Source organism: Trichomonas vaginalis, chromosome III (genome assembly GCF_026262505.1).
Source record: "Trichomonas vaginalis G3 chromosome III, whole genome shotgun sequence".
NCBI classification, from domain to species: domain Eukaryota; phylum Parabasalia; order Trichomonadida; family Trichomonadidae; genus Trichomonas; species Trichomonas vaginalis.
The window spans coordinates 2,764,247-2,790,883 of record NC_067205.1 but is presented as its reverse complement, the minus strand read 5'-3'; the positions used below and the strand labels follow the sequence as shown (position 1 = coordinate 2,790,883).

The following is a 26,637-nucleotide window of genomic DNA, read 5'->3' as shown; positions in this document are numbered from 1 at the left end:
GCTCCCAATCCTATAAAAGGCAGCCATGGAGCTCCCGAAGCCCTATCAGCAGAGGCCCTTTTCCATTTGGGCCTCTGCTGATCAGAAGAAGATAGCAGCCAATCTCCATCTTCAGGAGCTCCATAGCTCCCAATCCTACGAAAGGGAGCTATGGAGCTCCTCTGTTCCAACTTCCAGATGCAACTATCAACAATCCCTTCTACCGATTCAAAAATAATCAGTAGAAAGAATTGTTGATAGTTGCATCTGTTAAAATTCTTTGGAGTATTCCTTCTCGGAGTCCTCGAGTCCTGGTGTATTACACTAGGGCCCCAAGTTTCTCTTGGAAAGAATCTCATATAAGTTTACATTGTCAAAAATAATAATTCGACAGTTTACAAAAATTTACATAGTGCACTTTTGTTACCTACTCGATGAAAATGAGAAAAAATGCTTTTTTAGTAATTAACAATATGTTTTAATAAGGAATTACGGAAATTCTAAAAATAGCCGTTTAATATTTTTATTGCCGTTTAAAATTATTCATTTTTCATCTGTGCCGAAGTCTTCATTTGTGCACCACCAGTGCCATTACCACTGACTCACAATTACTTTGTTGGCAATGACGGTTAAGCTTATCGCTAAGAATTATTTGTTTCGTTCTTTAATTTACGAAGATTGCAACTCTCGTTCCATCCGGTTTTCCATTCCTGATGCATATGCATCCAAGGTTTATTAATGGATCAAAGTTTTAAACTCGTGCATCTCTGATCATTCATGCAAATGAAAATTTTTCTTTGGTTAATAACTGCAAGGAGTACTTGGACAAAAGTATATTTAGTGAATCGTTACAAAAATAATATTAAATTATACCTTCATAGGCACAAAATTTTAAATTATTAAATTTTATTCCAACATAGACTGGATTTGTAAATGAATAAAGAATTATCCTTAGTTAAATTAATGCGACAAACTAGTTTTATTAGTATTTAACGAATTTTTTTGCAACTCTTCATATGAAATTGAACCTTTTTTGCTAAAACACGAATTTGGCATGTATTATGATACTTTATGTTGTTTATAATCCTCTGTCTACAATTTATCCCCTGTCTACAACTTATCCCCTGTCTACAACTTATTTCGGTACTCTATGCATTTTATCAACAACATAAATGTATATTTTAATTTATTCTTTTTTCGATATATAAGATATTTACAAGCATTGAAATCTAAAATATTGAGTTGTAGTAAGTTATTCCCGAAGATTCACTTGTGGCACAATTGGAGAACGTATAAAAAGTGCAAGAATGTGTTTAAATTTTTCTTTATATATATTTGATAGTTCATATTTCCTAGCCTAAAAGTCGATTCTACCCGTCAATCAACTTCTACCCAAAAGTTATTAATGTCTAAAGTAGAAAATCTCGTAACATTAAAATTAGTTAAATTACCTTTATCATGGAACTTTTCATATGCTTGGTGCATGAAATTATCTGTATAATATTGTCGTGATGTTGTTAAAATATCATTTGGCCATCCTCCTTTATAAACGGCATGTAATATATACGGAATAGTTTTCTCAAACTTCTCAAGGCTGAGACCTGCTGTTTCACTAACTTGCCATTGTTTGATTTCTTTGGAAACAACAGTGTACATCCATACATCAAGTATAAAACCATGACCAAGATTTTCATTGAGCGATCTGTCGCCTGATACGCAGTAAATGCCAGTTCCAGGACTCATAAAAATGTCATTGAAAAGAATAGAACCAATCGAAGTTAAATATATTTTTGTTGCGGCCATTATCTTTGAGATTTCGGTTAAGTTTTGGCAGATATCAGGTTCATAATATACCCATGAATATTCACTGTATTTCTGCTTTGCCCACTCACATAACTCTTTCATGTTATTGACTCTCCCCCACTTAGTTTTCTCCTTTGTTATGAAAGTGTGTTTTTCAGGAATAATTTGTGTTAAATTAAGATTTCTTCTTAGAATTGACCGAAGTTCTCTCACTGATTTAAATGTGCAAATCATTCCGTATTCAGAAACGCATAATACTATGTCATTAGCATACATCCAGCCGTCGGTGAGTTGGACAACTTTGTGATTTCCTAATCCAAGAGCATTCAAGTAAGTTCTAGCAACGTATTCGTTAAATTTTACAATTATAGTTCTTCCGTCAAGAAGTTCTGAAGGTATGTTAATAAATCCTGCGAGCTGGTCAAATATGAAGTGGCCAAATGGAATATGATAACCGAATGCAACTGCAACTTTATCAAAACACTGCAAAGAATGATATTTCTCTTCTCTGAGTCCATCTTTCCTCCATGCATGATATCTCTCAATATCGAAGAAATATCCATGTAAAAGAACACCCTGGTTGGAGATATGAGCTTTTTGGAATCTTTCATAAACTAAATGCTCTAATCCATATGATGGAAAATGAAATTCTGTGCCTAAACCAATATTTGTTAATTCGTTATCGCAATAACTTAAGGTAAGATTCATATTACCAACTAATGAATAATTGTCAATGATTTCTGCCCCTCCTATATATGGCAAGAGTATTTGTTGACGAACAAGTGTAAAATTACAATATGGACAGGGATAAATTTCATAAAAGAGACCTAGTATAGATCTTGGGTAAAATGAAAAGAAAAGAAACACCGAAATGATTGAAGAGCCGTAATAAAATGTATCAGAAATTAGAGGGGCAAACATTCAAAAAAAAAGTGAAATAAATGAAAAAACGTTTTTTTTTGACAGTCTCAATCTGTAAAGTACTTTTTCTCAGTATTCAAAATACAGGTACCTAAAAAATTCGTTAGTGGCCAGAATACTCGGTAGTAGAAAAAGTGACAGTCCCTCAATTTTTTCATACGTTAGCACCCAGACTTCATTAAATCTCAGTGAATTTTGGGTCCAAGGTGGAAAATAAGTTTTTTTGACATCATTAGAAGTTTTTTAGAATCTACATAGTTAGTAGGTTCTATTTTTACACTCAAATTAAACTAGATAGTACGATCATGGATTTGAGGGAAAAATAATCATACTATCGAGTTTTTTCGGTACCTGTAATAGTATTGCTCATCGATATATGTGCCTTTAAAGGCTAAGATTTCACAATTAAATGACTTTTTGAAGGTCTTAAATTAAATTTCCTTTTTTTATTTCATAATTCAATGATATTCGATTTTTTATACGGGGTTATTCTTAAATTGCGATATTTCAATCAAAAATATAAAACTGAATAAAAATTAATTAAATCTGTTGCAAAACAGAATTGAGATTAGTTAGCTATACCATGCATATTTTAAAGGACAAAAAGATGCATTCATAACTAAAAATAGCCATATTTCCTCTTTAGATGAAGAATATAACGATAATATGATTTGCAAATATGACAAATAAGATTCATTTTAAGCTCACAACCATATATGTGGATAATATATATAGTAATATATATAATAGGGGTCTAACTATGAATTTTATAAGTTTTATATAAAAATTGAAAAATTAGTTAATTGTAATATGTAAAATATAATTCAAGTTATGCGTTTATTTGCGTTTAGTATTATTTTTCAAAAACTAAAGTAATAACGGAAAATAATTAAAGAAATAAAGTCCCAAAGTTGGACAAAACTTGAAAATCATATGACTTCTTCAATCTCTGCAGCTACCTCTGGCATGCAACATATTGAATTTGATATGTACCTGATGTAACGGCACAATTTAGATTCGAATTTATATAAAAAATGGAAATCCTATAAGCGAATTTGCAGGAAATAGTTGCCTTTTGTCTGCAGATTAAATCGATGAAGTTTTATTTTTTTCGAAAAAAAGTCAAGTTCGAAGGTACCAAAATAGGTCTCGAACAAGAAAAAAAAATCGATGTCAAAAAAATTCTGAAGTTTACTTACAGACTACAGTATAAACCTTAAGTGATGATATATCATAGTATCATATTCAAACTAAGTGAAAACGATGTTTATGATTATAAGGTTATCGAAAACATAAAAAAATAATACAAAATTTTTAAAATCCGGAAGGGAAAAAGTGCATTTATCTCAACATATGAGGCTTGAAAATAAACTTTGTTCTGTAAAACTTTTAGTATAACTATTGAAATTTTGTGTTTAATGTATCTCACTGGCTTAAACACAATATTGGAGGACTAGATACAAATCTAATTAAACTTTGAATGAGACAATTTCGACTGGAAACCACTACCATTGGGTTTGTTCCATAATGGTAATTAGCAGAATCCAGTGAGATTGTAGTGCAATCGGTCTTAGTTTTGAAGTTACCCACTAATTGCATCTCGACGCTTTTTAACAAGTGCCAAATGTTTTCTATAAAATATCTAGTATCTTGTACCTATATATCATTCCTGCAGTATCAGCCCCTGCCATGGAATAACCAGGGACTAGATAGGTCCGCAAGTTCGAAAATTGCGAAACAGTTTTCTTCAAACTGGAAGTATCCAAGACCTCAATATCATAGAAATAAAAACCTTAGTATATACACTACTAATTTATGTTTCAATATCATTAATATCTTTACTACAAATGAAGTTATGAGCAATACTCGAAATCGCGTCACCTCACTTTCCGGCACCCTTAAACTTGATTATTATAAAAGTGACATTTATTTACTTTCAATAACTTAATCACAAGGTAAGAAGCTAATCCAATCATATAAAAATGTTATAATTAACCACATGTTTATTCATTTATGATATCATTATGCTTCAAAATCTATAATTAGAAAATTCAAATTATTAATTATCAAAAAATCTTTATTTGTAATATATCAAATAGAAAACTTAACATATATCATCTTTCAAACTATAATATAGTTAAATTCGAAAATTTCGAAATCAGATATTATTTAAATTTCTTACATGGTGGATGTATAAAGAATCTAATGGTATATTTTTACTCCTCATTATCCACTCGTTCTGACTATATACAACAATCATGTGGAACTAGAGCCTTTCAACCATATTCTATCAACTATAAAAGTAGTTGGTAGTAAACTAATGTTTAGATCATTAAATAATATTTGTAACCGAATTTCCTGCGATACTTAATTAAGTTTGATGTATTTTCAAACTTCAATTAAGAAATTATTTGTATCAAGTTCATCATATCTAACTATTGTACTTGAATTCAAGTTATGATCAAGTAAGATTTTTCTTAACCCTTCTTTATAATCACCTGGATAGAATATCTTTCCGACTTTATCAATGTCTGCAGGCCATGACTGATTATATACAGCATAAACGATATAAGGAAGATCTCTCTTGAATTTGCTCGGATCATATCTAGGTGCGGGATCCTTTATCTTCCATGTCTCAATTTCTGGTGTCGGAGAAGCAAAAAACCATAAATCTAATACGCAAGCTGTTGCAACTGTTCCTGTATCAACAGGACATGAACCACAATACATAAGAAGTCCACATGCAGGTTGCATGAAGATATTATTAAAAGAAAGAGATCCTCCGCTGGATATAAGAAGCTTAGTTTCAGCAAATATCCGAGCAATTTCAGATGTATTTCTTGTTTTTTCTATTGGAATATTTATCCAGTTATATCCAGGATACATCTGTTTAGCCACATCAATTATTTCATCAAGATTTCTTATATGACTCCATTTTCCTTTTTCTTTATTAAGGAACACATGATTTATAGGTTTGATGCCTGAAAGATTCATTTTTTCGTAAAATAAATTGTGCAATTGTTTCCATGACTGATGAAGACACATTGCCTCATGATATCCAACATTGATATGGATTTCGTGGCCAAATACCCATCCGTCAGGTAGTGAATGCACATGAATCGGATTGAATCCAAATATTGCCATGTGCTGTTTCAATACACTTTCTTCATCGAAGTTAATGAAAATTTCTGCATCAGATAAAACCTCTGAAGGTATGGAAATAAGACCGCATAACATATCCATAATATAGTGACCAAATTGTATATGATAAGAAAAACCAACTACAATCTTCTTGTAACTCTGCAAAGTATGAAATTTCACATCTTTGGCAATTACTCTAAAGTGACATTTTGCTGGATAAACTAAGCGCCCATGAAGAAGGATGCCGAACCTACTCACATGCGCTCTTGAATATTGCTGGTATATTTTTCTCTCAATGCCTAGTGACTGAAAATCATAAATATTGAAAATTGCAATGTGACACATGTCGATCCCAAGGTAGATTCTTTTCATGTTAAATGGATACACAGCTGTATAATTATCTATTACCTTTGTTGACGGTAAATATGGTGGAATCGAATTATCTGGATTTGAGAATTGTGAAAGATTGCTGTACTTGCAATCATATGCTTCATACCGTAAACGCAACGAAAAGCATTGGTCTTGAAGAAAAACAAAAAGAAATATTGGGACTATGTAGTAAAATTTTAAATATGTCATTATAAATTGAATTGGCAATTTTTCTGAAGGGGTAGGTTTGAATAGTTTACAATTTTAGTAAAAAACATGCTTTTTCTGCATATAGAGGAAATATTTTTTAATTCTGACAAGTGATATTAGCATTATTATATCTGAGGTATATGTAACATAAGTTTCAATCACTGTAATACTCCACAAGTTGCTGATAGTTAGTTGAAAAAAAAATTGCGTAAATCTGCTATAACTTCTTCGATGTTGAGTATTTATCTGTAATAACTGCAGATGTCATGGTTTGGGACGATTCTCCAAAATCGTATTTGACTAGAATTTTAATTTTCGTCTTCAATTCCAGTAATTTGACTCAGATTAGATTAAATTAAGGCACATATCAAAATTCTAGTAAATTTGATTAAATTTGCTTCATTTAATCACATTTGAGAATTCAAAACTTAATTCACTCAATTCATTCTCCTTTATAAGAATATATTAAAAGTTGTGCAATTAGGCTGAGAGCAATGCGAATTAAGCATATCATAAATTAAACTGTAATAAAATTAAAAGAAAAAAAAACGAAAAATCTAAATCGAACCTTCATCCTGCGAATGAGAACTCATTCTCCATCTTAAAAGATGGGCCATACTAAGATTCGTCGGCACTTGAAATAAGGATAGAAATTTGTAATGTTAAAAAATGCTTATAGAGTAAAAACCTCCTGAGAGGGTACAGTTTACAATTCAGCCAGATCACCAATCTTGTTGTTGGAAAGACCTGGTTGAATATAATAAAAAAGAAAAAGAAAGCAACTGCATTTAAATCAGTCATTGCCGACTAATATTTTCTCCTACAGTAAATAGCAATGACTGATTCCCTCTCAGGAGTCATGTGAATCAATGATGGAGGAAGAATATTGGAATGCAACCTCGATCGCTGATTGAATTCCATACATCCCATCTACGCATATGCGAATATGCTGATCACATGATAGACTCTTCAGTAGGAAAAATGAACTAAAAAGTTTTTGAGAACCTCTGAATTAATTTGAATTTAATTTCATCAAACAATCTATTTTGTTTCAAAACCATGCTGATTTTAAATTAGATTTATTTTAACGTCTTTTCTTGCTTTCAAATTAACGTATATATTCAATTAGTCGCCTCAAAAAAAAGATCATTATTCGAGCATTTAATCATATTTTATAAATAAACTGCTTGTCAAAAAGGTACATGCACGAAAAGTGACGCCCGTCTTCCTTTTTCCTCGGGTTACTGATCGCTTCCTTTCAGCTCGTCATTCCAGAAATGAAAGAGATGATTGGTGCAGAATGGTTTATTACTCTAATTGTCAACTATTCTGTAATAGACAGTTAGTTGCATTGTCAGTTATTCTCCTGCATTATTCAATTTAAGTTCAACTCCGTTAATTTAAATCATATTGCAGGAGTACCCTCGTGTTGAGATAAGACCAGGATTACACATGCTAAAACCACACATTAGAAATCTCCAAATTGCAACAACAGAATTTCTCGTAATTTTGTTTTTCTACACAGCTTATGATACATATACAAATTACTTGAATATAGAAAAAGTTACTAAGATTTGAGGAAATTATTGCAATAAGAAAAAAAATCGGCTTTATTATATAAGTTACTTATGAATTAAAATGATCTCTACAATTAGTGTACAGTACCTCATATAATCTTTGGTTATTTCTGATTTCAACTTGATACATTTTGATTGGAATATTCATAACTCAAATCTAGATGATAGTTACTACATTTATGCGAATGTAGTACGTTTCCATTCATCTATTTACTTGTTGTTGTTGAAATAAAAACTTTATTATTTTACTATCTTAAAATAAGAATTTTGTTATGGAAATAATATTTTCAACAGCAATCATGACATTGCATCAACTATAGAATGAGTTTTTAATAAATATGATATCCAAATCAAAAATTAGATGTTTTTTATGAGTAAAAACGATTCCATTTGATGATTTGATTAATTATACAATACTTTGATTTTCCAAAATTTTTTGAAAATTGATTTTTTCAAGAGAAAAATCAACTTTTTGATTTTCATTTTTGATTTTTTGAATTTTTTTTGGAATTTTGAGTTGATCAATTAAGCAGAATGAGTAATGCGAATGCTTTTTACATCTCACAGAGTGATGAGTTAAAGGTGAATTTTAAAAAATTATTTTAAATCACAAATATCTTTCTTATTATCCTTTATTCTAAAAAGAATAGTACTAAGCATTGATAAAGCATGATCTATATTAGTAAAATACTTGAATGAAAAGTGTAAAAGTAAAGTTTTTATTCATTTTTATATTAGATCTAAACAAAAAACTGCATCATATTAATGTTCTAGTCGAGAGATGAGATTTTGTTCGTTTTTGTTAGCATTCAGTAGACATTATAATCTTGAATTTTATATATTACTTGAAATTATTAACAAATGTGATGTTTTGCTTCGATTTATGATTAATTTTATTAAAGCATCTCGACATGTATCTTGAACATGATCGTTTCTTGAAGAACTCCAAGATTTTTAAGAGACTTCTTACGAAATTTGATAGATGATAAGAACCACCAATTACGCAAAATGATTTATTGAATATAAAATAATTCTGTAGTGATCGATTATCATTATACTATTTTCAGTCAAATCCTCAAAAGTAAGAATTCAAATCTATTATTTCCCTGATATGCCGGATATTACATAATAAACTATAATCATGTAAGCTGGGAATATTATGGTTTTATTCAAAAGCTCCAATTATACTTAAATTTGAAATACAAATAATGAATATTGATATTTACTTATATTTGAAATTAAATTTGATATGTAAATCATAACGTGATAATTAATTGATAAAAATTATTGAAATTAAAACGTAATTCACAAATCTTTTTATTCTTTTAGTAACTTTTCAAACTAAGATCATATCATTCATATTTGGAGCCTACTGATTCTATTTATCTTATTTATTTGGAAATCTGTTGTTTATATAGCCTATGAATTTTATGCCATTAACTTAAATTGTATAATACCCTAATAACAATCAATTTATCTTAATTAAGTTAGCATATTTATATAATATACTATTTGATTAGTTAAATCATATTCATATGTTTTGGGCTATCTACCATATCAATTACAGAAGTGAAATTCAATTCCTTCATGCCAAAATCAATATCCCATGGGTCTATGGTCATGATCGGAACGATTTTCGGGAAAAATGTTTCTTCCTTATGGAATTTTTGTAAACAGTTTACATCGAAAAAAAAAAGCAGAGCGGTTATAATTTGAGCGCATTGATATCCAACTGTAATATGGCACAACAGTATACTGAATATGATGCGCCTAAAATGGTCCTTGAAAATCTCGATGCTCTTCAGAAAGCAATTGTTAAAATTCAGGAAGAAACTCTCGATCTTGAACTCTTAAATTCCCAATCTAAAATCATCATTCAGCAAAACAAAGACGATATTGAAATGCTTAAGGAAATAAAGAAAAATCTCGCCTTTCTTGTGACAAAACAAAATACAACGGTGACACAAGCTGAAGCAACACTGCCTGTTGAAACTAAACCAAAACCACAGCCACACATTTCACAGCCGCATGAAGGAAATCCGCTATCGCAAGTGACTATGGACTGGTCTGTCGCTCCAGAAGAATTTAAAAAGAATAATAATGTTTCGCTCCGATATTGTCTTTCGTCGAACACTGTCATTTGCGCTGTTAATTATAGCTCAGATGGACGTTTGTTCGCATTTGCTGATGCTAAAACGCTTTTTATCATGAACTCTTCAGATGGTTCACTTGTTGGTACAGGATCAATTCCGATCGTTGATGGAAAGAATGAACAATATGTTCGTGTTTTAGTGTTCTCGCCTGATTCGAAATATATCGCCCTTGCAGGTAAAAATAATGATATTTACGTTTTTAGTGTAGCAAATCCACAATCAGAAATGCGTGCACTTAAAAACCACACAAATACAGTTTCATCGCTAGCATTTTCTCCAGATTCGAAGAAATTATATTCCGGAAGTTACGATGGAATGATTTGCATGTGGGATACATCGACATTTACTGTCATTAAGACGAAATCTCAGCTCTGCCAGAACAAAGATGAGTACATGGTCACATTTGCCCTTTCCCATGATGGATCTTTCATCGCAGTTGGCTTTATGAAGGGCAATGTAGCACTTTATAGCGCACAACTTGATGACAAAGCCCCCATGATCATAAAACCGCACGATTCCATATTACTAGGCTTAGAATTATCATTCGATGACGATTACCTTGCCACTACCGCTCAAGATCAGACCTCTACTATGTGGAAACTGCAGACATTCCCAAAGATGGTCCACAAATTCGAAGGGCATAGCGAATTGGTTCTCACAGTCTGCTTTTCCAGGGACGGCTCTCTCCTGTTCACAGGGTCAAAGGACGAAACAATTAAATGCTGGTCGGCAAAAACAGGTAACTGCATTTTCACTTTGAGAGCTCACAATAACACAGTTTTCCAGGTTCACCACCATCCAAGCGAGGATTGCTTCGTAACTTGCAGTGGTGACTGTAGAGTTTGCGTTTGGGATTATAAAGCTATCCAGTAAAATGAATCTGTTATTTTGTTAAATTGTTTTTCAATACCAGGATGTGATATATATATGGAATCAGTATACTAAAAAAACATTACAAATTTAGAAATTATAATAATTTCATATTTATGTAATAATATATATCAAAGAATAATCGATTTCATTGAAGAAAAATAAATTTTTCAAAAACTCTCTCAATAATTAAGGGTGCCGGAAGGTGAGGTGACGCGATTTCGAGTATTGCTCATAACTTCATTTGTAGTAAAGATATTAATGATATTGAAACATAAATTAGTAGTGTATATACTAAGGTTTTTATTTCTATGATATTGAGGTCTTGGATACTTCCAGTTTGAAGAAAACTGTTTCGCAATTTTCGAACTTGCGGACCTATCTAGTCCCTGGTTATTCCATGGCAGGGGCTGATACTGCAGGAATGATATATAGGTACAAGATACTAGATATTTTATAGAAAACATTTGGCACTTGTTAAAAAGTGTCGAGATGCAATTAGTGGGTAACTTCAAAACTAAGACCGATTGCACTACAATCTCACTGGATTCTGCTAATTGCCATTATGGAACAAACCCAATGGTAGTGGTTTCCAGTCGAAATTGTCTCATTCAAAGTTTAATTAGATTTGTATCTAGTCCTCCAATATTGTGTTTAAGCCAGTGAGATACATTAAACACAAAATTTCAATAGTTATACTAAAAGTTTTACAGAACAAAGTTTATTTTCAAGCCTCATATGTTGAGATAAATGCACTTTTTCCCTTCCGGATTTTAAAAATTTTGTATTATTTTTTTATGTTTTCGATAACCTTATAATCATAAACATCGTTTTCACTTAGTTTGAATATGATACTATGATATATCATCACTTAAGGTTTATACTCATTAAGGATGTCAATTCGGAAAATAGTTTGGCAAACCCAAATTTTAGCTAAAAGAGTTAGTAAACATATCAAGGGTACGGCGGCACCGCGTTCCATCTTACCCATTATATGTGAATTTGACACTTTACAAAACCGTTAACGTATATTTTACAACGCAAACGACAACACTAACTTAACCTTAAATATTTACAAAGCCGCCAACCACTTCACCTCACTAATGTAAAAATAAACGTTCTCACTTACAAAAGTATTGCAACTCCTCCCATTGCTGTGCTTCACATAACAGCTCATAATCTTCTGACTCACTTTCTTCTTCATATAGGTCAAAGTCACTGTCAAAATAAATGTTAGTAAGTTTTGACAAAGCTAATGAAACACGCTTACCGTTTGTATCTATTGCTTGTATAAACTTTCCATTATGTTTGTAGTCATAAACGCTCAAACTAACTTTACCCTTTCTCCCTCGTATCTGATAGAATGTATTTTCACGAGGAACGAAGAACAAGTTCTTGAACTCATGACCGTTGTAGTTTGTTATCTCAATAGTTTTCGTCATTTACATAAAAATAAAATAAAAATAAATGATATAGGGTGTCCAAAGGTGCGTTTAGCACAGCGCTCTATATGAGACTATTAAAGGAGATATATGCTGATTATAAATATATAATAAAAAATATGAATATATGTATATGATGAGCATGTTGTATTTTGGCGTCATGCCGGGATATAAAATGAATTTTGAGACAAGAGGCGGTTTCGCGGGAAATTTTGGCGGGATTTTTTTCATTTTTTTAATGAATCATAAAGAAAACATCCTCGCTCTTGCAAAAAAATGCAAAGACTGTAAAAAATCTACGAGACATTGGTAAAATGCTTCGGTATGGATGCTCCTAGCTATTCCACTGTAACGTATCATGTTAGGATGTATCACTTCATGAACAAAAAGGCGCCCATCATAAAAATTGACAAAAAATCGCCGGATCAAAGAAAAATCAAAGCAATTCTTCAAGCGCTAGATGAAGACCCAAGAGCATCACTCAGAAGGATAAAGGAGATGACAAAGATACCACGTACAACAGTCAGTTATTATCTGCACAATTATTTGAACTACAAACTAGCGTATACACGTTGGGTTCCGCACAACCTTAATTCAGTTCAAAAAAAATCTAGAGTCCAATCTTCGAAAGAGCTCCTCTCTATATTGGGTGCGTATCAATCCAAGAAGTTTCGCTTTTTAGTAACAGGGGACGAGTCTTGGTTTCAATATGCAACAGAAGCCAAAATCATGTGGATCCCGAAGGATGAAAATCCGCAAACATTCCCGAAGAAAAAAATTGACACACCAATGATGATGTTGTCGGTTTTTTGGGGCGTGAATGGCATCATCGCAATTGATATTCTTCAAAAACCTAATACGATGAATGCTCAGTATCTAATTGACAATGTTCTTACTCAAATTATCAATTCTGATGAGTTTGAGAAATCCAAACAACAAAAACAAAAGTTTGCAATTCATTTTGATAATTCAAGAGTTCACAAAAGTCATAAGGTAATGAATTACTTGGTGGAAAACAATGTCAAAGTTGTTCCAAACCCAATTTATTCACCTGATATTGCACCCTCTGACTTTTATTTATTCGGCACGCTAAAAAAGAGAGCTGAAGGACGCGAATTCGCGAGTCCAGATGATCTTGAAAATTTTGTAAGAGAGCAATCTGAGCAATTTTCTCATGATGATTTAAAGCGTGTCTTTCAAGCCTGGATCGATCGCTGCGAACGCGTGATTGAATCCAATGGTGATTATATTTAAATAAACTTTATATATATGTAACTTGTTTATTTCTATTCGCAGTATTCAGGTTTGTGCTAAACACACCTTTGGACACCCTATATCACTACCTTCACGCGTATGAAAACATAGCACAAAAATAAATTTAGGTGAAGCGGTGAAATCTCACCTCTTTTTTCACCCGGTTTTTCACCCACAATAAAAAATAAACTTAAAAATAAACGTTGTCAGAGGTGAAAAAATAAATTTAGGTGAAGCGGTGAAATCTCACCTCTTTTTTCACCCGGTTTTTCACCCCGTTGAATTCATTGCTTTATAACTCTCTTCCTTGGTTTCTTTTTAGTTGCTTTCTTTACGTCCGTCTCCAACTTGACTGTCTTTCTTCTTCGTCCATAATGATACCAATTACTTCCACCAGTCAATGGGTCAAATGGTCTTTCGTAAGGGTTTCCATACATTCCATAGGGACCATACGGAAGAACTACTGGTGGAAGTTGTGGAGAAGAAACATTTTCTTTAGTTCCATCGACTCTATTTAAATGCATTGTTTCACCTTTCATCTGGTCATTAAAGTCTTTTGCGTGTTTTGCAAACTCATCGTCCTTTCCTAAAGCATTTTCTGACTCAGTCGCAACCAAATTGGATGCTTTATTTATGAGCCCTATTTTATTTAATCTTAACTTCTTTGCAACCCAGCCTCCAATCTTTCCTTTATTTGCGTCTAATGTCTTTGAAACTCTTCCTCCACTCATTTTATTTACTGCGTCATAAGCTCCAAGTGCTTTTGCTCCAAATGCTAATGCTTTTGTTCCCATTGCGCCTAAAGCTGCCCAAGCTACCATTTACACCATATTAAAATCATCTCTCTTCAATATTATCTCATAAAAGTTCTCGTTACTGGAGAAAGTCAATGAAACATAAACATTCTCATTCATAAACTTCTTTCTTATCTCATCTATTCGCTTCAAAATGTCTGAACAATTGCTAACATCTTCTACAACAGTTATTTCATCATGAATGACCTTCAAAAACAAACTCATTTAATATGCAATTAAAATCATTTCAATAATGAGCCCATCATTTCCATCTTTAGGTAGCACAACATCTTTCATTGAAGAAGGTTCAACAAGTCTTATGTTAAACTTACTGACAAAGTTTGTTATACTATAATGCTTCGGTGGCGAATACATGTAGTTTGAAAGACATAATATAGATTCTTCAGCAAATTCACTTATACTGGATTTTATAACAATGTTCTCACAAGACCAAACGCCACCAATTGACAATCTTGTAAGCAATCCCGCTGAACCTTCAACTGTAAACGTCGATGGTAACATTCCACGAAGTACATCTATTGACATCTTTGAGTCACTGAATTTAAATATTTTCTTAAAGCAATCGTCATTATCTAACCATGCAATAGCTTTGAAGTTTTCATCCGAATATACATCTGCTTCATTAAATGTAAAACCTGACTTCTTTGCAGAGACGATTTTAAAATCTATTGCATTTGTTTCAAAATTATATGCTATGTTAACTTCTGAAGGTAATGGGTGTCCTTCTGCTATAAGTTGTTCTTTCAATACCGTTTGAAGCTTTGTGTTAAAAACTTTCATGTCATCTCCTGTGTCTAGGTTCACATACACAGCAACAGGGAAACTATCTTGCTTCTTTGTTTCATCATTATACCTCAAAACATTAAAGTTCTTCAATAATATTGTTCTTCCTGCTGGAATACTTCTAACTTGTCTTATTTCAATAGCTTTCTCACCTCCTACATACTCTACCCAGTGTCTTGGATATTCATAAGTATACTGACTTTCTTGAATTTTGGTTGGTTTCATCATAACGTGTTCATAGTATATCTTTATACTCTTGTCAGTTAGACTCGGTGCTATGTTCTGAATATTTCTGACTTGCATTTTTAATGGAGATAAAATGAAGCATTTAATACATGACGTAGATGAAGACATGAATGAAACTACAGACAAACTTAACTCTTCTCTTATTCTTCCTTTCAGCAAAGATTATGAATTCTGTTCAAATGGTGTGTATTTCTATTGTGGAAAGATGGGGTCAGGAAAGACATTTAACCTCATTCGTCATATACTCATAACAGAGCGTTTAGGTCAAGATTCATATTATGACCAAATCATTATATCAGCAACTTCAGACTCTATGGATTCAACAGCGAAAACATTCATGAGTAAAGTTCAAGCATCTGTCGTTAAAGTTCCAGATAGCGAACTCATTGAATTTCTTCAACGTTACATTCGATGTAAGAGAAAATATTATGCCATCGTAGAGTTCATACAGTCAGGAATGCAAAAGACCTCTGAGGAGATGGAAAGAATTATTGACAAACACCACTTACGTCAGTACTCAGGAGTTTACAATATGAAACGACTTACAAACTACATTCTGTCAAAACTTTCAAAATACCCCTTCAAAAAGTATCCTTCAAACACTCTGCTCGTTTGTGACGACTTCGCCGGAAAAGGTTTAGTGTCAAAACCAGACTCACCATTAGCTAACATCATTACTAAAGTCAGACATTACCATTTAACTGTAGCAATACTTATGCAAACATGGCGTTTCCTTGCTTTAAACATAAAACGTCTCATAACTGACTTCGTTATCTTTCAAGGTTTCTCACGTTATGACATTGAACTCATTTGGAAACAGTCAGGTATAACATTACCTTTTGAAGAAATTTGGGAAGCATATAAGTCTCTCATCTCTCCTCGTTCATACCTTGAGATTCATATCATGACTAATACCATTAAAGTCAAAAATATTCCATGGGAACGACCAACATTGTTTTAAATCTTATGCTTTAATTGACTGATGGTAAACAAATTCCATGCATCTCTGTCACCATTTCTGTTAATATTTTTGCTGTCATTCATATCATCCACTTCCCCATCCGTTAACTTTTGAGGATATGTGTTAGAATAGCTGTTCTTAAATGAAGGCTTCTCTCCCTTGAGAGCATAAACTCTATAACTTTCTGCATACTTTATGTTTGAACCTCCTGAACCATCATTGACATAAATTTTTATAGGTTTCCACCCTTTGTTCATATTCCTGCTTCTTCCCTTTGCTCTTTTGTTCAGTAGTTCTACATCTTTATACACAGCACCTGTCTCAGTGAATTCAACAATATTTTCATTCGTTAGCTTTACATTCAAACCCTTGTCGAGTATATTGTTCATTTCATACATATAAAAGGTTTTTATTCTATATGAAATGAGAAGCAAATCCATCTTAGCTGGTGCCGTTAATGTTCCAATTGAACCAACATCAAATGTTGACTCACGAACGACAAACAATATTGTCATAAAGAACTATAGTTCAGAATGTTTGAAAGACAAAGAACCAGAACTTAAGTCGGTGAATTTAAACTCAGCTTCAAACGCTAACGCTACATCAGATGTTAAGTTAGAGTATCCACCACCGGACCAAGTTCTTTCAAGAGAAGTCAACGACAATCCTTACACAAATGTTCAAACAAATCCTTCAGATAACGTAGACCATTACCTTCTTCAGTTATATCAAACTATCTTACTCAAAGACGATAAGAAGCTTTTGACAAATCTTATAAGTAAGAACCAAATAATTCTAACAAAGGAGGACCTTGAAAATATTATATCACGAATAACAGGAAAGCAATGTGTCATTGACTATCTCGACCCTGAAATCGAATGCTGTGGTCAAACGCCAATATTCATGAAAATAGGTAACATCCGCATCATTGAAATACCAGGTACTCCAGGAGTTGAGTTTAAGTATAGATATTCGAACGAGTATACAAAACTATCTACTTACTAGAAGCTTTGTTTGAAATATGTTTTAGTAAATTAAAACAGTCAGGACCTTCGGTCTTGGCGCTTTGCGCCGTTAGTCAAAAAAAATTTCAAGTTAGCAATTTGTAATATCTGTCCAAAACTTCTTCAACACTATTGAACTCATCTTCATAATGCAAACCTAATCTTATTGACTTGGTGCAATTTTCACTAACACAATATAGCGCTTTGCGCTCGGCGCCTTTGACGCCTTTTTCTGTTCTCTTGACTGACATAACTAACTCATTTGTTTCATCAAACAGCAACAACCAAAGTTCATGACCTAATACATAACATTCATACTTTATATTTTTAGCTCTGAGTTCTCTTGTAAGCCGTTGCATTTAATATTTTCTAAAAAGTCAACTTCAACAGTCATTCGCACTGGTGCCTTCAGTACTACGGGCTCGCCTTGAAAGTCAACTAGTCTGAATTGCATATCTTTCAAATTATGTGGACTTATGCGAACCCATTTACCTAAATGAGTTACTATGACAGGAACGTTTGGAATGAACATTGAATTGACTGCATAACAGAAGGATTATATTCTACTGAACCTTTACTATTAACTCCTGAAATACCTGTGACATTAGCTATTTTTGACTCAATGTACAAACAATTGCCATAACATACGTATGGAACAGATTTCATCTCAATCGTTTTGTCAACACTTTTCAAAGGAAATGTCATATGGTATGCACCCAGAAGTTGACTCTATGACTCATTCGTGTTATCTTAAACTCCTTCGCATAACTGAACTTCAAAACTCCTGCAATAAGTTTAACATTCATTAAGTTTTCTCCGTTATCCTTGTTTATTGTAGTATTTATGAGAGCATTTAACACTCCAGCTAATGTTTCCATCTTATATTCTACATTATTGTGAAATCTTATTTCGTGCTTCTTTCCATCTATTTCAAGCTCCATGAAATCTGTTTCATCTGTTATAACGAATGAAGCGATAGTATTGAAGTCAACCATTCTGAATGCAAGCGCCTCATTCTGTAGACCTAAGTTTGTTTGTAGCTTTACTGTCCCGTATTCGTTTGGGTCTGTACTTTGCAAATAGAACAACATTTTATTCTCATTAAAATATGAGTATAGCTGCATATGCGTATGAAGCTGACAGAGCTAAACGTTTATATTTTGGTCAATACTCTCTCACACTTACTGACAAATATATTGTTATTTCTGATGGAAATACTGAGAAATATATAACATGGAAGGACTATGAAAAGTTTGACCCTATTTTAACTCCATGTACTATGCCATTCATTGTAAATGGTGAAGTTGTCATGAAGAACGACACAACTGTTTATAGGTCTGTATATGAAGCTCTTGAAAGCATTCTTAACTTCAATCCTTCAGGGTTCGATACAAAAACAACTCCTTCGACAATGCCATTCATTGAAAATGGTGAAATTGTGTCAAAAAATAATGAAACAGTGTATAAGTCAGTGTATGAGGCGCTGAACTATATGCTTCATTTCAATCCTTCTGGTTTTGACCCACAAATAACTTCATGTACTATGCCATTCATTGTAAATGGTGAAATCGTCATGAAAGATAACACAACTGTCTCAAAGTCTGTTCGTGATATTTTAGACTACTTGCTTCATTTGGGTCCTACAGGATTTGACCCATATACAACTCAATGTCAAGTACCATTCATAAACGACTCAGCAGAAATAAAACTCAAAACGTCAACAGTAGATGAAGCAATTGCTGACTCATTGACAAAACTTCTTGATATAATAATGAGGTTCAATACATTCAAAACAACATATGAAACCTTTAAGAAAAATTATGACGATTTCTTTAAAATTACATACATCGAGCCTTCTGCTCCTCAAACACCAGACTATGCATGTCTTAAAATAAAGGCTGCACGGACACAAGTTAGAACATTGACTTTTGACGGAGATAATATCGTTAGAGACGTTACACCTGGAGACACATTACTTACGAAAGAATACTTAAAAAGTCATATCAGTGATTTTGTGAAAGTAGAACAAAGTGGAGCAGGTAAGAGTTGGTTAGGGTGGTTGTTTACTTTATTTTCATCAGGTGTAACAACTGCATCTCTTATAACCATGCAAAGTGAGATAGATGCACTCTGGGCTTTTCTTGGTGGCATAGATAGCATGAAGTTTTATGTTGAGTTTGCTAAATTACATGGAAATACAGGAAGTTTCTTTGACGGTCTCAAAAATTTATGGGGTAAAGTAACAATAATACAAAGAAACTAACTAACTGGGCACTCAAACGTAAAAATATGTTCGACGGACTTGCTTACAACCCTCGTCTCGGAATTATTGAACCAATTAATTTACATCCTTTAATGGCAGCAAGAGATTTAGATGAAGGAGGACAAGTGGTTCAAACAATTGTTGAAAATCTACTGAATATATATCCTGAGTTTAAAGAAGTTTTAACAGCAACAAACACAACAATTCGTGAAAACGTATAGTGTTTAACACTGAAGATAATATTTTAGACTATATGTTCGTTGTTTTAGGTCAGTTAGCTAAGACAATAAAAGAGAAAGGTATTGACTCAGTCATAACAGTTGAAGATGTAATGTTAAGAAAGACTTTTGACTCATTGTTTCAAGAACCAAAAGAAGTAGTTAGTCTTTATGAAGTTTTGAACGCAATGCTGACAAAAATAAATGAAAGTGACACTGGTAACATAAGTGAAGCAAAAGTTGTTGAACTTCTTTCACAAAAAGCAGATAAAAACCATGTTCATTATATAAGTTCAGATGAACAGATTATAACGGATTATCATGGATATTTAACACAGGATGAAAAAGTGAAGACAAAAGATGTTAATGAAAGAAGATATAAATACATTCGTGCTAAAGGTTATGACATACGCTGTACTGTACAGTATGACACAGGTATAGCACCACAAACATTTGGTTATAACGCTGAAATTTATGCCTCTAGTTTCTTTGTTAACGGTGTATTAGTTGAACCAAGATTTACTTTGAGAGTTAAGGCAAAAATAACTTTTGAAGATGCTATTAAAAGTAAAGCTGACAAAAATGAACTTGACGCAATGAACAAAGTTTTGAAATCTCATAAACACAATATCTCCGATATAAAGGAACTTCAAACTTCTTTAGACAGTAAAGCAGACAAAAATCATACACATGAATCCTTCACTACTGTTAGAGCAGACGACATAATATTGAATTATACCCTTGGTTCAAGTGCACCTTTAGAGAATCCAAGTACAAGCGTAAAAGATACTCTTAATAGTTTAGATAGTAAATGCACTAATATGGAAGGACATGTCAGAAACTTTAAACACATGAACTACCAGCAATGTTAGATAAGAAAGCAGACAAAAATCATACACATGAATTCTTCACAACTATTAGAGCTGATGAGATAATATTGAATTGGGCTATTGCTTCATCAAGCATGCGTGATGAAGATATGCACACTAACCTAAGAGATATGGTTGTTGATTTAGCCAATAAAACCGACAAAATATATGTAGATGAAGAATTAAATCGTTATGATACAAAAGCAATGAGTTATACAGAAGAAGCAAAGGAATGGGTAGATGAAAATTATGTGAAGAAGTCAGAAGTAAATGATGCGGTTAATGGAAAAGCAGACAAAAACCATACGCATGAAGAATTTCAAACAATCAGGATTAAAGAAATTAATGCATACATTGAAGAAGTAACAAAAACAGGAAGAGACGGTACACCTTTAGTTGAACAAAATATTTATCCTCCTACTTTTCCTAATGGTTTAATAACAAACAATATAAATATTGTAGACGGCGATGGATTTATAAATGTTAAACATGAACTTCAAACAATGAAGACTCAGATTCTTGAAACCATATATCCTATAGGCTCTATTTATACGTCAATGAACTCAACAAATCCGGCAAGTGTTTTAGGTTTTGGTACATGGCAACAGATTGTAGATAAATTCCTCTATTGTGCTAACTCTTCAAAGCAAACAGGAGGTTCAAAGAAAATTTTAGAAGCAAATCTTCCACCACATAAGCACACAGGAACTACAAACTTTTCTGGCGATCATAGCCACTCATTAAGAGACCACCCATTATACAACTCAGACTATGAAGCTGGCAATGACGTTTTATCTCCATCTTATAACAATTCAGCAAAAAAGACTTTTCGACCAACTGAACCAGGAGGAAATCATTCACACACTTTCACAACAAATCCAACAGGAAGTGGTGCAGATTATATGCCACCATTTATGACTGTATTCGCATGGTACCGCGTTCAATGAACGCGCTTGAGCCTTGACTCAAAGGGTCTAGGTTTACCGAGTTCAATGAAATCTTTATTTTTACTTAAATGAGCTTGAAAGAAGTATTCGAACAACATCCATGGAGGTCATTTAAGAAATTCAATGAAGCTGCAAAAAGTTGGGGATTTACTAACAGAGCTGAAGTGAAAAGGTTCTTTGACAAAAATGTTGTACATCAAACAAAAATAAACCCTTACGACTACTTTTTACCAATTTACTCCAACACTCCAGACGCATACCAATTTGATACTCTCATTCAAAGCAGAAAAGGAGGACATAAACCATTCCTCATCTTCATAAATGTTAACACTCGTAAAGCATATGCATATCCAATGAGGAACAAAGGAACTCGTGAAGTGTTAAGAGTTTTACAAAAGTTTGTAGCAGAACATAACCCAAGTACTTTAACATCAGACCAAGACGGTGCATACCTCAGCAACGAAATCACAGAATTTCTCATTAAGCATAACATAACTCACTACACTACTGAAGACCATAACCATAACATACTCGGTATCATTAACCGCTTCATAAGAACGCTCAGAGATTTAAACCAAGAGCGAGACTTTACCGAAGAAACAATGAAACACTTTCTCGAAGTATATAATTCCTCAACACATTCTACAACAGGACATACACCAAATTCAATGACACAACAACAAGAAGAAAAGTATATACAAAAGAAACGAAGCCAAACACAAAATATCAGAAATTCAACACAATTTACCCTCATTCCTGGTACAAAAGTTCGTGTAGTTCTTGACGACAAACCGTTGACAAAGAAACGTTTAAGGTTAAGTCGAAATTATTATATCGTAGACTCTACGCAAGGTAATGGATATCTTATAAAAGCTGCTGACGACTCCATTGCATTTTACCCTCGTCATAAATTAGTCGAAAGTAGTAATGGCAAACTTGCTGAAACCATTGACGAAGCAAAGCGAGGAGTGGTTATTGAAATACTTGGCTACAACATAAACGATGACACTTATAAAGTAAGATATGAAGGAGGCGTTGAAGATGTTATACCATCTAAGAACTTGAGAGAATCTAAACCAACTCATCTGGGTCCATTAGAGCGGGAGTACTGGAAAGATAAAAATATGCCAGAAAGAATAAGAAAATTCATCTAAACTTTTTCATTAGATGTAAATCAGACATGAACGAGAACAGACATGATATCATTAATGTTTTCATTTATTTTATATATTAATGTTTTCATAAATACTGTAAATTTACGTCAAAATAATTTTTAGGTGAAGAGGTGAAATTTCACCTAATTTTTCACCCGGTTTTTCACCCTCAGCCGCTAAGTGGCGAGATGATCCGTGGGATCTCGTGAATTTTCATGAATTTCCTTAAGATAGAAAAAAATAAAGTTAGTTTTATTTTTATTTATTTTTTATTTTGTATAAAAGATATGATTTCAACAATCGGCACAACAACAATTCAAGCCGCGAACGGCGGGACTCTGTCCACAACTACAGCACCAAATTCATTAGTCATGAATCCTACGTCAATGTTGGTAGAGATGAAAAGCTTTATTCCTTCTTCATATACTTTTGAAACAGAAATCCAGAAGATAAAGCAAGAACTTTTAACAAGTAATTTAGAATGTAGTGTGAAAGATGAAACAAATGAACAGTATCTTTATGAAATGCAGGACCTCATCGACCATTTGCCTAAATTGCCTGAAATCCAACAACAAAAGCTCACTATTCCTGAATTCGATGAAATAGAAGTAAAAACAACCGACTCAGTAGAAATAAAGAAGTTCATACGTAAAGTAAATTATGAATTCCTTGGTTTTCATTGCAACCATAAGGTTATGGACAAAGATTGCGATATGGTATATAAGAATGTTTCTGACATATATAAATCTGAAGAATTTAAGACCTACGACAACTTTGTTTCGTTAGTTGCTGAATGTGTATGGCAGATAAGAAATAAAGATAAAAGATGTAAAATATGGAATGGACAAATAAAACCAACAACTTTTGAGTTAAAGAAAACCATTGACGCCTTAGTTGTTTTAGCTGGTAAGGTTTCAATGTATAACGCAAAAATGAATCCGCAAAGTTCAAAATGTAAGGCAGCAATAAGAAAATATAACTACTCAGTCAAAGAGATAGAAAGAATGCGAAACGACTATGCAGACTTAAAGAAAGAAGCAGAAAAGCCAGCAGAAGATAAAATGGATATGTTGGCATTTCTTAATAAAAACTATCCAACAGCAGAAGATTTCCTTCTGTCTGACGTCAAGAAGAAATATAAAGAGACTTTCGGCGTTGTTAAAACTTTTGATATCCTCAGCGAAGAAATAGAAGCTACAAAACTGTTTAGGATTTCAAATATCCATCGTACAATTCATGTAAAATGCTTGTGAAAAAAGAGGTGAAATTTCACCTCTTCACCTAAAAATATATTTTTGCTTTAATTAAATGCTTTCCGGAAACGTCGATGAAAATCATATGGACAAATTATATGAAAAAATTAATAATGATTACCCCTCATTAACCAGGGAAATGACGGATTCTATAGTTCGTAAATTCGATGAAATACAGGATATGTGGTTCGACAGATTCGACATGAACGATAAGGAAAAGAGAAAGAACGATAACAATTTACTTACTAAAAGAATCCTAAAATCTAAAATAGGTGAAGCTTCAACATTTAACACAGTACATAACTTTTACACCGCTGTTTATATTTTCAATAATTTATTTAACGATGAACGAGAAAGAAAAAGTATGTTTAACGGAAGAAATGAATATGATTTTATCCTTTGTGCTGTTCGGGATGTTGACATGAAACTAAAGAAAATATTCTTATTACAAGATGACACGGTTAAAGATGAAGTCAATGAGTTTTTAAATCGTGATTTAAATGAAATTGATGAAGTTATGACCGAATGTTATAAAAAGTTCAAGGGGTGAAAAATTAGGTGAAATTTCACCTCTTCACCTAAAAATATATTTTTGCTGAATTCAGCACAAAATTCTGAGTAAAATGACATATGGCACGTGTCAAACCGTTGAGTTTTCACAAATTTTAAAAATAACGTTAGTTTTATTTTTATTTATTTTTTTATTTTGTATGTAAAGACAGTAATGACAACATTAGAGAACACAACAATTGCTATCGTTCATGAAGCCATAAATGAAGAATACGAGTACATACAGTATAACAAACAATTGAGACTCATTCGTTCTGTCAAAGACGACATGTACCAGGTGCAAAGTATAATGAATGCTCTTCGTTCTACAAAGCAAGCATATCATTGGTTTGAAAACCAACAGTCAAAAGAACTTTTAGAAGAATTTCCTCATATGATTGCTTCCCTCGGAAAACCGAGAGAAGAGATTCCGTACGAAAATCGCAAAAATTTGGCTCCTGGTTTGAAAGGTTATTATATTCATAGACTTTTAGTAAATGCTGTAGCAATGTGGGCTTCACCTCGTTATGCTTGTTATATTTTCATGATGTTAGATGAACTATATAAAGCAGAACGTGAAGATATGGAAATGAAACTTCAAGCAAAAGATGAAGTCATTGAATCCAAAGACAAAAGCATACAGAAAAGAATACCACGTTCAGTACCAAAAGGAAAGGAAAAGAGTTATAAGTATATGATATATACTGAAGAGTTGGAGAATGAAGAAGATAAAGATATGGTTATGTTGCATTTAGTCAGAAGAAACAACAAGAGCTTTTATGACCTCGCTAAAATATATAAATCTGACAGAAACTGGTTCTATCGTGAAAACTTACCGATTTCAATGACACCTAATGAAGATGTTAAACAGATAGTTCAAGACACACTTCCTCAAACACATTATGATATTAGAGGTTGCACAATACTTACATTCAAAGAAGACTTAACATTACTGAAAGAAAAGATAACAGAATATTTCGACAACTTCAAAGAGGAAGAATGAAAAAAAATCTAAGCTAATTTTATTTTTTATAAATTTTATCTCATATAAAAGAGCATGAATTTAGAATATTCGGAACTCATGACAGAAGAAGAGAACGAACAACATGTAAAAGATTATGCAAAATTTCTGAAGACATACAAAGCATTTAAACAATATCTAAATGCTTCTAAAGATTATGCAAAATTTCTGAAGGTATATAAAGCTTATGAAAAAGCGTATGAAAAATTTATACATTGGGGAATTGTTGTAAAATATCGATATGAAGACTAACCGAAAATATATTTTTGCTTAAATGACGTCAGGGTCAATTTCTTCAACCATTTCACTTCCTTCGTCAATGTCAATATAAGCTTCTTCAACCTTTGGTAAGAACTTTTGTATAACATCTTTGTTCGTTATTGTTTTCAGAGATGAAGGATAATATTTCACAGATGTTTCACCTTTCTTATATTCTTTCTGTTCGGAAAGATTCATAGCAATACTGAAGAAGTCAACGTTGGAGTTCTTTATGACAGTATAATGAGTATCTTTGACATTCACGAAGAAACCCTTTTGTTTCAAAACTACTGCTAACTCTTGTGAAGTATAACGTTTGCGGTCAATGACAATAGCTAATGGTCTGACATACTGACCAAACTTAGATTCTTTCACAAACTTCTTGTTAAAGATAACATTAACGTTTGAAGCACCATTGAACTCATTCTTGATGGCATTAGCGAGAGCATTGTATGAAAAGAACTTGCAATCTTGCATGTGTTTCATTAAAATAAAAATATTAAATTATTTTGAAAAATAACTTAAAAAAAATCTAATCTAATTTTTTTCAAAAAATATTTTTTTATTTCCTACTAAA

At 32.7% G+C, this 26,637-nt stretch overlaps 12 protein-coding genes and 3 pseudogenes across 15 annotated transcripts, besides 6 other annotated features; 9 read left to right on the top strand and 6 right to left on the bottom strand.

Annotated features, from left to right (window-relative positions):
- Positions 1-149: part of a mobile genetic element that runs on past the window's edge.
- A 322-nt stretch (positions 150-471) lies between these two features.
- TVAGG3_0629600 (glycosyltransferase family) lies at positions 472-2,703 on the bottom strand (the record flags this gene model as incomplete). Its single annotated transcript, XM_001305499.1, has 1 exon — positions 1,357-2,703. The coding sequence occupies one exon, from the start codon at positions 2,701-2,703 to the stop codon at positions 1,357-1,359; it is 1,347 nt and encodes a 448-aa protein (XP_001305500.1).
- A 1,206-nt stretch (positions 2,704-3,909) lies between these two features.
- Positions 3,910-4,600: a mobile genetic element.
- Positions 4,601-5,091: 491 nt separating this feature from the next.
- On the bottom strand, positions 5,092-5,946 carry TVAGG3_0629580 (glycosyltransferase family; the record flags this gene model as incomplete). Its single annotated transcript, XM_001305498.2, has 1 exon — positions 5,092-5,946. The coding sequence occupies one exon, from the start codon at positions 5,944-5,946 to the stop codon at positions 5,092-5,094; it is 855 nt and encodes a 284-aa protein (XP_001305499.1).
- A 3,793-nt stretch (positions 5,947-9,739) lies between these two features.
- TVAGG3_0629570 (WD repeat-containing protein family) lies at positions 9,740-11,026 on the top strand (the record flags this gene model as incomplete). Its single annotated transcript, XM_001305497.2, has 1 exon — positions 9,740-11,026. The coding sequence occupies one exon, from the start codon at positions 9,740-9,742 to the stop codon at positions 11,024-11,026; it is 1,287 nt and encodes a 428-aa protein (XP_001305498.1).
- Positions 11,027-11,217: 191 nt separating this feature from the next.
- Positions 11,218-11,911: a mobile genetic element.
- A 27-nt stretch (positions 11,912-11,938) lies between these two features.
- Positions 11,939-11,963: a mobile genetic element.
- Positions 11,964-12,144: 181 nt separating this feature from the next.
- On the bottom strand, positions 12,145-12,465 carry TVAGG3_0629540 (uncharacterized protein; the record flags this gene model as incomplete). The annotated part of the gene is made up of 1 exon (XM_001305496.1): positions 12,145-12,465. One exon carries the CDS (start codon positions 12,463-12,465, stop codon positions 12,145-12,147), a length of 321 nt encoding a protein of 106 aa, XP_001305497.1.
- Positions 12,466-12,496: 31 nt separating this feature from the next.
- Positions 12,497-13,799: a mobile genetic element.
- On the top strand, positions 12,593-13,719 carry TVAGG3_0629530 (annotated as a pseudogene). Its single transcript has one exon. A coding segment is annotated over exon 1 (1,127 nt).
- Positions 13,799-26,637: part of a mobile genetic element that runs on past the window's edge.
- Positions 14,004-14,540, bottom strand: TVAGG3_0629510 (protein of unknown function, DUF4107 family; the record flags this gene model as incomplete). The annotated part of the gene is made up of 1 exon (XM_051240735.1): positions 14,004-14,540. The coding sequence occupies one exon, from the start codon at positions 14,538-14,540 to the stop codon at positions 14,004-14,006; it is 537 nt and encodes a 178-aa protein (XP_051087322.1).
- On the bottom strand, positions 14,739-15,620 carry TVAGG3_0629500 (uncharacterized protein; the record flags this gene model as incomplete). The annotated part of the gene is made up of 1 exon (XM_051240734.1): positions 14,739-15,620. One exon carries the CDS (start codon positions 15,618-15,620, stop codon positions 14,739-14,741), a length of 882 nt encoding a protein of 293 aa, XP_051087321.1.
- Positions 15,901-16,524, top strand: TVAGG3_0629490 (protein of unknown function, DUF4106 family; the record flags this gene model as incomplete). The annotated part of the gene is made up of 1 exon (XM_051240733.1): positions 15,901-16,524. One exon carries the CDS (start codon positions 15,901-15,903, stop codon positions 16,522-16,524), a length of 624 nt encoding a protein of 207 aa, XP_051087320.1.
- Positions 18,637-19,884, top strand: TVAGG3_0629480 (annotated as a pseudogene). The gene has a single exon. A coding segment is annotated over exon 1 (1,248 nt).
- TVAGG3_0629470 lies at positions 19,930-20,881 on the top strand (annotated as a pseudogene). The gene has a single exon. A coding segment is annotated over exon 1 (952 nt).
- On the top strand, positions 20,974-21,825 carry TVAGG3_0629460 (phage tail repeat-like family; the record flags this gene model as incomplete). Its single annotated transcript, XM_051240732.1, has 1 exon — positions 20,974-21,825. The coding sequence occupies one exon, from the start codon at positions 20,974-20,976 to the stop codon at positions 21,823-21,825; it is 852 nt and encodes a 283-aa protein (XP_051087319.1).
- Positions 21,894-22,979, top strand: TVAGG3_0629450 (integrase core domain containing protein family; the record flags this gene model as incomplete). Its single annotated transcript, XM_051240731.1, has 1 exon — positions 21,894-22,979. The coding sequence occupies one exon, from the start codon at positions 21,894-21,896 to the stop codon at positions 22,977-22,979; it is 1,086 nt and encodes a 361-aa protein (XP_051087318.1).
- TVAGG3_0629440 (organellar and viral DNA polymerase type B) lies at positions 23,267-24,232 on the top strand (the record flags this gene model as incomplete). The annotated part of the gene is made up of 1 exon (XM_001305494.1): positions 23,267-24,232. The coding sequence occupies one exon, from the start codon at positions 23,267-23,269 to the stop codon at positions 24,230-24,232; it is 966 nt and encodes a 321-aa protein (XP_001305495.1).
- On the top strand, positions 24,957-25,784 carry TVAGG3_0629430 (KilA, N-terminal/APSES-type HTH, DNA-binding family; the record flags this gene model as incomplete). Its single annotated transcript, XM_051240730.1, has 1 exon — positions 24,957-25,784. The coding sequence occupies one exon, from the start codon at positions 24,957-24,959 to the stop codon at positions 25,782-25,784; it is 828 nt and encodes a 275-aa protein (XP_051087317.1).
- TVAGG3_0629420 (uncharacterized protein) lies at positions 26,073-26,546 on the bottom strand (the record flags this gene model as incomplete). Its single annotated transcript, XM_051240729.1, has 1 exon — positions 26,073-26,546. The coding sequence occupies one exon, from the start codon at positions 26,544-26,546 to the stop codon at positions 26,073-26,075; it is 474 nt and encodes a 157-aa protein (XP_051087316.1).